This window comes from Trichechus manatus, unplaced genomic scaffold (genome assembly GCF_000243295.1).
Source record: "Trichechus manatus latirostris isolate Lorelei unplaced genomic scaffold, TriManLat1.0 scaffold00127, whole genome shotgun sequence".
In the NCBI taxonomy this organism is placed as follows: domain Eukaryota; kingdom Metazoa; phylum Chordata; class Mammalia; order Sirenia; family Trichechidae; genus Trichechus; species Trichechus manatus.
Window position 1 is genome coordinate 6,333,129 of NW_004444063.1, and position 11,051 is coordinate 6,344,179.

The 11,051-nt window shown below is 39.1% G+C and overlaps 1 protein-coding gene across 4 annotated transcripts in view; it reads right to left on the reverse strand.

Moving 5' to 3' along the window:
• RAD50 (RAD50 double strand break repair protein) overlaps window positions 1-10,630 on the reverse strand; it is a 101,737-nt gene extending 91,107 nt beyond the window's left edge. The window contains exons 1-2 of one of the 4 annotated variants that reach the window (XM_004384740.1): window positions 10,140-10,630; window positions 8,482-8,565 (exon numbers count right to left, since the gene is read on the reverse strand). In XM_004384740.1, coding sequence (XP_004384797.1) covers window positions 8,482-8,565; window positions 10,140-10,268 — 213 coding nt within the window. In that variant the 5' untranslated portion in view covers window positions 10,269-10,630. Of the gene's footprint in view, window positions 1-8,481; window positions 8,566-9,867; window positions 10,056-10,139 lie in introns of those variants that run through there. The other 3 variants (XM_023739003.1, XM_023739001.1, XM_023739002.1) reach the window with 3 other exon arrangements.
• Window positions 10,631-11,051: the final 421 nt, after the last annotated feature.

An 11,051-nucleotide genomic window follows, 5' to 3' on the forward strand; every position in this document is an offset into this window, starting at 1 on the left:
TCCAAGGCATAGATGGAAATTCATAGATTCAAATGTTTCTATCAGAGAATAAAATAGGTCTAAAACTAATAATCAGAGTTTCTATCTTAAACTTGAAAAAGAGTAAGCAGAAAGAAAGAAACATTAAAGATACATGTAAAAATCAGTAAAACAGAAAACAAAAATAGAGAAAATCAGTGAAACCAGAAACTGGATCTTTGAAAAGATCAATTAAAATTAATAAACCTCTAAGCAAAGTGATGAGGAGCCCTGGTGGCAAAGTAATCAGAAAGACACAAATTACCAATATTAAGAATGTAAAAGGGACATTACTACAGATCCTACAGACACTAAAAAGGTAATACGAGAATATTGTGAACTTTATGCCAATAAATATAACTCAGATAAAACAGACAAATTTCTTTAAAGACCCACCCACCCACTGCTGTTGAGTCAATTCTGACTAATAGCAATCCCACAGGGTTTCCAAGGCTGTAAATCTCTACGGAAGCAGACCGCCGCATCCTTCTCCCACAGAGCCATTGGTGGTTTCGAACTGCCGACCTTTCATTTAGCAATCGATCGCTTTAACCACTGCACCTCCAGGGCTCCTTTCCTTTAAAGAAAAGCTACCAAAGCTCGCTTAAGAAATTGAAAATTTGAACAGCCCTATACCTGTTAAGGAAACCCTGGTGGCATAGTGGTTAAGAGCTACAGCTGCTAACCAAAAGGTCAGCAGTTCAAATCTACAGGCGCTCCTTGGAAACACTGTGAGGCAGTTCTACTCTGTCCTGTAGGGTTGCTAGGAGTCAGAATCGACTCAACAGCAACAGGTCTGGTTTTGGGGTTTTTTTTTTTTTTGGTTTATTAAAGAAATTGGCTTGTACTTAAAAACCTCACAACAAAACTCAAGGTTATCTTTTCACTTTCTTGATAATGTCTTTTGATACAAAAAAAATTTTAATTTTGATGAAGTCAAATTTATTCTTTCTTTGGTTGCTCATGCTTTGGTGTCATAATTAAGAATCCACTGCCAAATCTGAAATCATGAAGATGTACTCCCGTATTTTCTTGTAAGAGTTTTATTGTTTTAGCTCTTATATTTAGGTTGTTGATCTATATTGAGTTAATTATTAAATATGGTATAAGGTAGGGGTCCAACTTCATTCTTCTGCAGATGGAAATCTAGTTGTTCCAGCACCATTTGTTGAAGAGACTATTCTTTCCCCATTTAATGTACTTAGCACCCTGGTTGAAAACCAACTGGCCATCAATGCACAGGTTTATTTCTGGACTTCCAATTCTATTCCATTGGTCTATATGTCTATCCTTCTGCCAGTACCACACTGGTTTGACTACAGTAGTTTTGAAGTTAAGTTTTGAAATCGGGAAGTGTGAATTCTCCCACTGTGATCTTCTTTTTCAAGATAGTTTTAACTATTCTGAGTCCCTTGCAATTCCGTATAAATTTGAGGATTGGTTTTTCTATATGTTGGAATTTTGACAGCTATTTAATTGAATCTGTACATCACTTTGGACCATACTGACATAACAAAAATAAGCCTTCCAATTCCATGAACACGGGATGTCTTCCCATTAATTTAGGTCTCCTTTAATTTGTTTTAACAATGTTTTGTAGTTTTAATGTACAAGTCTTTCACCACCTTGGGTTAAATTTATTCCTAGATATTCTTTTAAATGCTGCTGTAAGCTTTCTTAGTTTCATTTCTAATTGAATTCCTCCATTTCCTTTTAAGATTTTCTCATCTTTAGTTTTCAGCAATTTGAATATAGTATACAAAATAGGTGTGTTCACGCTGGTTGGGATGTGCTGACCTTCTTGGATCTTTTTTATAGTGTTTATTTCTATGTTGAGAAACCTTTCCATACATTATGTCTATTTTTTCCTTTAAATCCTTGAACTTACTACAGCTCTTTTAAAATCCTTGTCTGCTAATCCTAAAATCTGTGTCATCTCTGGATCTAATTCACTTTTTTCTCCCACTTATGAATCACATTTTCTTGCTTCTTTGTATATCTAGTAATTTTTTATTATATGCTGGACACTGGGGATGCTACATTTAGAGTTTGAATTATGCTGACTTCCTTTAAAAAAAATGTTAGTTTTGTTCTTGCAGGCAGTTAATTTATTGGCAGTTTATCTTGATTCTGTCAAAGCTTGGTTTTAGGTTTTGCTAGGGTGGTCTTCCTAGGGTCTCAACTGAATGCTGGAGAATTTCACAAGGTCTCTCTACACTGGCATATCAGGACTCAAATGTCTCCCAGCATTGTGTGCTGTCTAGAATCTCCATTTAGCACACAGTCCTACTCCCCCTCTCCCCCGACTAGCTTTGCTCCGCTGGACCTCATTGAATCTCTCCTTGTACCTGTGTAGCTTCGTATTTGGCCAAAGACTCAAGGGATCCTGAAGCAGATTTCTAGTACTCTATTTCCACACAGCTCTTCCCATCCAGTACCCTGCCCCACAAATTTCCAGCCACCTCAGCAAACCCAAACTCCTATCTTGGTTTCATTTGCCTAGTTAGATCACTATTCTCTGTTGAGTTCTAATTCCATGTGCTGAAGTTTATAAAATGCCTCTAGGCACAAAATTAGAATGAACATGCAGTCACTTCATATGTTTCCCTTTCTCACGGATCAGAGTCCTGCACTATCTGCTGTCCAGTGTCTGAAGACAGATGCTTCAAATATCTTCTCCAGTTTTATAGTTGTTCATTTTGGGACATACGTGTGATACTCACTACTCTTTTGTAACCAAAACCAGAAATTTTGGATTCTGCCTATTATTATCGTTATTATTATTATTATAGAATATCCTTTGTTGACCTTTGAATGACTTTTTGGCATAAATTCAACTTTGACATTAATTTATCAAATCATTCAACAAATATTTATTTAAGCACATTGTAGCTTTCATGAGTTCTTTGGCTCAAAAATGATAGACACTCTTTTCCTTTGGAACATAAAAGACAGACAGGTTAAACAAAAGAGTAGAGAAAGGTGTGTTAAATATCGTTTTAAGAGAAGTACAGGGTGCTTTGGGAGCACAAAGCAGGGGCGTCTAACCTGTCCAGGAGAGATCAGGGAAGGTTTTCTGAAGAAAGTGAATGTTTAAACTCAGACCTGAAGGCTGCCTCCCCCACACATTACATGTTTCCATTAATATGCAATGTCCAGAATAGGGAAATCTATAGAAACAGAAAGTAGACTCGTGGTTGCTTAGGGCTGGGTGAAGGGGAAAAGAAATAGGGGGAGAGGAAGTCATAGCTAAAGGGTAGTTTCTTTCTGAGGTAATGAAAATGTTTTAAATCTGTGAATATACTAAAAACCACTGAACTGCACACTGCAAATGAGTGAATTGTACGGTATGTGAGTTATACCTCAATAAAGGTTTTAAAAAACAAAACAAGCCCTTCCCTTTCCAAACAATCTAGTCCTAAAACCATTAGATGAGGCAGCAAAAGACACGTGTTTAAGCTAGCTGGAGGTGGCACGTGGTCGTTCAGTCCAGAGTGGGATGACTGAGCTCAAGTAAGCTAAGGAGGGCATCCACACGGGAAGAAAGCTTGGCACAGGATGTCAAGAGTCCAAAGGTGTCAGAGTTCAAGCAGAATGAAAAGGACATCCATGAGTGGGGACGATTCAGCTCAGAATGAGGACGATGTCCACACTGGGGGAAGGCATAGCATGGGGATTCATATCATAAGAAAAGCTGAGGAGAGGGTCCACATAAGAAGGAAGTCTGATAAGGTAACTCAGAGCCTGAACGATTTGCTTCAGTAATTACCCCCTCTCGAATGCATCAATTTTTCCCTCTCTCCAGGATTACATCCTATCAGCCTATAAATATGCTCTACTATCTCCCACTTTAAAAACCACAACAAGATAACCAATAAAACTCTCCTTGATCCTGCAAACCTCTTCAGCTACTGCCCTATTTCTGTTTCCACTTACAGTAAAATTCATAAAAGAAATTCTGTGCATTTCACATCCTTACCTCCTGCTTTCTGTGATTACTCAAACTGGTGTTGTCGAGATCACCAATGACCTCCACACAGGCAAACCCTCCTCTTACTTGAGCTATCAACATTTTTGACACAATTGAGTTAACACTTTATTCTTTTTATTCACTAGTCTTCCAAGACACCACTCTCCCAGTTTTCTTCTTACTTAACTGATTATTTTTTTTACCACCTTTTCCTGGTTCCTCCCTATTTCAGATTTCTAAATGCTCATGTGCTCTAGGTTCAGGCCTTGGATCTCTTCCTATCTACATTCACTCCCTATGTGATCTCACCAATCTTTAAAAACTAGCTATAACTAACTGTATGTCAATGATTCCTTTTTTTTTCTTTCCCTCTAGCCCTGATCTCTCCCCCTAAACAGACTTCTATTTGCCCATGGACATCTCCTTTAGCCAGCAAAAATTTACAAGTTCAAACTAGATCCACCCAAATCTCCTCTTCCAGAGTTCCCCATTACAACAAATGGCAACACTATTTTACCTAGGAGTTACGCTTGATGCTTCTATTTCTCTCCTACTCTGTTTCTTTTCCTAAAGGCAAACCATTAGCAAATCCGTTAGTTCTACCTTTAAAATACATCCTAAATCTTAACTATTTCTCACCACTTCAACCACTACCATGTTCATCAAACCAACATTTCTCACTTGATTATCACAAATTCCCTTAGTTCCCGCACTCCTACCCCTGCTCACCTAGAGTCTTCTCTCAGCAGCCAGACTGACTGTTTTAAAACATAACTCAGGTCATGCTGTTCCCCTGCTCAAAATCTTCCAAGAGATTCCTATTTAAACAAGAACAAAACTCAAAGTCCTACAGGATCTAATCCCTTCTACATCTCTGACCTCATTTTCTACCATTCTTTCCCTCGCCACTTTGATCCTCCTTGTGATTCCTTAAATACACCAAGCATGTTCCCATCTTGGAGACTTTGCACTTATTATTAAGACTGACTGGAATGTTGTTCCCCTTGATTTTGAATGTCTCACTCCCTCCTGAATGAATGAATATTTAAAAGATACCTCTGGTTGTTGTGTGAAAAAGAGAGGACTTCAAAAATGAAGGAAACAAGTCAGGAAACTACTAGTTCAAAGGAAAGATGGTGATGGCTTGGACCAGGAAAGGAGAAGTGGAGATGGAATGAGATTGCCAAGTTATGGACATATTTGAGACGGGTAATCAGGAATTGTTTATGAATTGGAAATAGGGTAAGATGAAGAAATGAATCAAAGATGACAAATAGGTTTTGGCTTGAACAAGTATGTGGATGATATTATTATTTACTGAACTGGACAGTACTGAGGTAGTAGCAGGTTTAAGAACATGAGAGTAATGGGTGGGACTAAGAGTTCTGTTTTGAACATGTTAAATCTGAGATGCCCATTACATATCCAGATACGCTGCTGGACATATATATCTAGAGTTTGGTAAAGAAGTTAGCACTAAACATATAACTTTGGGAGTTATCAGTATATAACCAGCACTTAAAGCCATGAGACTAAAATGAGATTACCCAAGGAGACAGGAGGTAAAGAGGGGTACCTGGTAGAAGACTGATTTTTGGGGCACGCTCACATTTAGAAATCTGGAAAAGGAAGAACCAGCAAAGACTAAGGAGTGGCCAGTGAAAAAAGAAGAAACCATGAGATTATGGTGTCACAGAAGCCAAGAGAGCAAAGTTTTTTAAAGAAGGGAATAATTAATTGTATCAAATCTGCTGAGAAATCAAGTCACTGAGGATTGCAAACTGACCACTCTGTCTGGCAACATGGAAGTTACTGGTGACCTTACAAGCACAGTTTTAGTGAAGAAAATATGAATGGAGTAGACTGAGGAGAAAATGAACAATTCATCCTTAATACAGGAGAAAAAACAGTATGAGTACATGTGCAGTGTAGTTGGGCAGATTTTATGACTGGAAAAGGAAGAAATTCTCATCTGATTCCTCCTATTTTCTCAACTAAGTATGAGGAAATATCTTTAACTGAGGAGGGTAGATTATAGGTTTAAGAAGAGACAAAGTGTGAAAAATAGTCACTGTAGAGAGAACTGGATAAATGTACTACATAGAATTGTTTCTAAGAGGAAAATTCATAAATACTTTCATAGTTGGTTAGTCACCTACAATTTGAAACAACTTAAATGTTCATCAACAGGGGGTCAATTAAATAAACTATATCAACCCAATAGAATACTATTCAGTAGTTAATAACAATAAAATAGAAGTGTATATATACTAACGGGTCCACGGTATGTCACTAAATAATATTTCTGCAACATTGTTGCTGTTGTTAGGTGTCATCAAATTGATTCCGACTCATAGCAACCCTTGTACAACAAAACAAAACACTGCCTGGTCCTGCGCCATCTTCACAATTGTTGTTATGCTTGAGCTCACTGTTGCAGCCACTGTGTCAATCCATCTCGCTGAGGGTCTTCATCTTTTTTGATGAGCTTCTACTGTACCAAGCATGATGTTCTTCTCCAGGGACTTATCCCTCCTGATAACACGTCCAAAATATGTGAGACGTAGTCTCACCATCCTTGCTTCTAAGGAGCATTCTGGCCGTACTTCTTCCAAGACAGATTTGTTCGTTCTTTTGGCAGTCTGTGGTATATTCAGTATTCTTTGCCAATACCATAATTCAGAAGTGTCAGTTTTTCTTTGGTCTTCCTTATGCATTGCCCAGCTTTTGCATGCGTATGAGGCTACTGAAAACACCATGGCTTGGGTCACGCACACCTTAGTCTTCAAGTTGACATCTTTGCTCTTTAATACTTTAAAGAGGTCTTCTGCAGCAGATTTGCCTAATGCAATGCATTGTTTTATTTCTTGACTGCTACTTCCATGGGTGTCGATCTGTGGATTCAAGTAAAATGAAATCCTTGACTACTTTAATCTTTTCTCCTTTATCATGATGCTGCTTACTAGTCCAGTTGTGAGGATTTTTGTCTTCTTTATGTTGAGCTGTAATCCATAGTGAGGCTTTAATCTTCATCAGTTGAGTGCTTCAAGTCCTCTTCACTTTCAGCAAGCAAGGCTGTGTCATCTACATAACGCAGGTTGTTAATGAGTCTTCCTGCAATCCTGATGCTGCATTCTTCTTCATATAGTCCAGCTTCTCAGATTATTTCCTCAGCATACAGACTGAAAAAGTATGGTGAACTGAAAACGTATGACAAACACCTTTCCTGACTTTAAACCTTGCAGTATCCCCTTGTTCTGTTCCAATGACTCCCTCTTGATCTACGTACAAGTTCCTCATGAGCACAATTAAGTGATATGGAATTCCCAATCTTTGTAATGTTATCCATAATTTGTTACAATCTACACAGATGAATGCCTCTGCATAATCAATAAAACACAGGTAAATCTTTCTGGTATTCTCTGCTTTCAGCCAGGATTCATCTGACATCAGCAATGATATCCCTGTTTCCACGCCTTCTTCTGAATCTGGCTCGAATGGTATAATAAAATGGTATGATAAAATTCTATTGATTTATTAAAATATATGTATATTAAAGTATATATTTATATACACACAAAGTCGTGTTTTTGTCAACACAGAAAAAAGTTTGGAGGCTTGGAAAAACATACAACAAAATTTAACATAGGGACTAAGAGAGGTAGTGAGAGAGGCACATGACTCACTATATATATGTGGATATATACGTGTGTAAATATGTATATATGTGTATGAAATGAAACAAGAAAAAGCTATAGGCCAAAATATGTGTAGGAAAATCTATATCCTTTACAGACTAATAGACAACATAAAAAACCATAAATCAAAGATTCATATGCAAAGATTTCCATCATAATACATTTTAATGAAAAACTAAAAACAATCTAAATGTAAGAAAATTATGCAACTATTAAAAATGTTTATATGCCACCACATGGATGAACCCTGAAAACATTACGTTCAGTGAAATAAGTCAGACCCAGAAGAACAAATATATAACCCCACTTACATGAAATATCTAGAACAGGTAAATCCTCTAAGACAAAAGAAAATTAGTGATTACCAGGGGCTTGGGAGAGGGGGAAATGGGGATTTAGAAAAAAAAGTTTATAAAAAATTAGACAGTTTAGGTAGGAAATATTTCAGACATATAAAAAAGTATAAAGATTAAAAGAAGCATCCATGTACCAAACATCCAGGTTAACAATTTACTGTAGTGTTTTTAATGACATAGGATTTTATGATAACATTCAGTGGAAAAAGAAAAAAAAATCAGATAGCATGCACCTCAGCTATGTAAAACAGTATGTGAAGGAGGAAAAAATACATGAAAATGTCAACAGTGGTTATCACAGGGAGTTAGACTATATGAGATGACTTTTTATATCTCTCTATACTTTTCCAATGCCAGGTTTTCCACAATGAGCTATTACAGTTTCTGTAACTTAAAAAAATTTCATTTCAGAAATACAAAGTTTTACTAGCTCCATTACCTTTGGATCATGAACAAATGTATTTCCTTTGGTTCCAGGAGGGAAATCTCCAGTACAAACATATTTTAGGCATTCAATGATGGTCTAAAGAAATAGAAAATTATATTATTCAGTTATGAGAAGTTAAAACAGAAGTTTTTTACAAAATATTCATTCATTATAAAAATATTTACCATGGAGAGTATAAAAGATATGATCACATAATGTTTGATGGTATAAAACTTTTAATAAAGATACGACTAAGTGTTTAAAGAATAATTGCTTAAGTTCACAGAAAAGTTATATAATGAAACTGTCCTAAAATAAAATAACTATTATTTGGAAAAAATGATTCTCTATTTCCAATGAAAACCCTTAAAATTATTTAAGTTAATAACAATGGCTAACACATAGAGCTGAGCCCTACCCTAATATAGAGCCAGGTGTTCTAAGCACTTTTACATACATTCACTATTTAATGCTCACATTAACCCTAGGCTGTAGAAACTATTTTTATCTCCATTTTTATAAATGAGAAAACTGAGGCGTAGAGCAGTTGGTCACTTGCCCACAATCAAACAGCTCATAAATGATGAAGTAAGAATTTCTATTCAGGAAGCCAGGGCTCATAAACACTGTATTACCCTCATTTCCAGCTAAGTGCATAATGGAGCCCTGGCGGCGCAGTGGTTAAGAGCTATGGCTGCTAACCAAAAGGTAGGCAGTTCAAAGCCACCAGCTGCTCCTTGGAAACCCTATGGGGCAGTTCTACTCTGTCCTATAGGGGTCACTATGAATCAGAAACGGCTCAACAGCAATGAGTTTTTAGGTATATGATAGGCACTTGATAAATAATAACATTACTAAATAAACTAATAGAAGTAGAGAGTAGTTCGCATTCAAGTCTCAACACTAAATCTTATCTATTTCTACATGCTTTTCAGAAATCCTGTTTAGATTCTGCCCCCTGCTATACAGGTACCACTTTGCTTTTCTCAAATCATTCTTCCAGACTACAATGCCGTTCAGCTATACTTTTCACCTAACTGCATTCCATTCCAGAGACCAACTCAAATTTCTAATCATTCCCAGGAATTTTAAAAAAATCACAGTAAGTAAATAAGTTCTGCTCCAATTTTTATTTTGACTGAGTAAGGGCATCCTAACAGCAAGATACCGTTTTCCAACTTAACCAAACCCTAATACATGAGTGTCAGTTTAAAATTAAGCCATTTACTTCCCGTTTAACATCCTCAGAGTCGGTATACTTACAAACTCCTCTTATAACTTTTAAAGAAGTCCCGTATGGGACAACTGCTGGGAAGTGAATGCCACACTTTGGCATCAAGACACCGTTAAATAACACCAATGCAGTTGAAAAGGCTTCTTTTAAGGCTGTGAGCTCACCGAGGCCGATCCTGGTCTAATGGGATTCTCAAATAAACCTTGTCCACAGGACAGGCCGCACACCCATACATGGCTGGGTGAGGTCGATTCCGAAGGTCCAAGAGACCCGAAGGCCACACCAAGCCACGCCCCGGCCCTCTCCGGGGCAAAAGGGGCGCACTTCTCTGGTCTTCCTAATCAGAGTTCTGAATTCCCCAGTGAGATATTTTATTTCACGGATTCCTAAAGTGTGGCGACCCCCCGATAAACTAAGGCGGCTACTCATGACTTACCGTCTTCCCCGCCCCATTGGGTCCAACCAAAATTGTGAGGGGACTGAAGAAAGTGATAATTTGCTTATCTTTGTCCTCTATTCCAAAACTCCGCACGCCCAGAATGCTCATCTTTTCGATCCGGGACATGCTTGCAAACGTTTCTTAACTCAACACCAAGGACTTGGATGAAGCCCAGGGCCCATCTAGGTGTTAAAGTGCGGCCGAGGAAGGGCGAGTGTTCGCAGTCGGGATCAGGCCGCGGACTCGGGGTGAGGAGGGTCCGGCGCGGAGCGAGGCCACAACACCGGCAGACACTCCAGCTGGCGAGGAGCGAGCGAGGGCGGGGACCTGGCCGGAACCCTTCTCCCCACACCGACTTCCTTCCGGGCTGGCGGGCGAGAGCAGGGGCGAGGGCCGGCCCGGGGCTGCCCGCGGGGTACACAAAGCACAGACCAAGCGACCCTGCGACCGCACGCACTCACAGAGTTCCCGCCACGGCTGTCCAGCGGGTCACGTGGGACGCTACGGCCTGTGCGTGTCCACGCCGCAGTCCCGAGGTATGCCGGGAAGTCGGAGACCCGCGGTGCGCGCGCAGCTCTGGGCTCTCCCAGCGTTCCGCCCGAGGGTATGTTGTCTGGTGCTATTAGGCGTGGCCAGGGGTGTCCGGCTGCTTGCTGTGGCCCGGACAACACCTAGAAGCTCTAACTCTAAGAAGGGGCAACAAAGACAGCGGTTCTCAAACTACCCCAGGACACCTGGGGATGGGAGGTCGGAGACCCTTTTAAGGGATCAGTTAATGTCAAAACTGTTTTCCTTGCTTCCCTAAGGGTCACAGCCAAGAAAACACTATGGAGCAGATCCTAACAATACTAAGACGTTATTTGCCTTTTTACCCCACGCTCATTCTCTCCCTCATGTACAGTGTTCCAC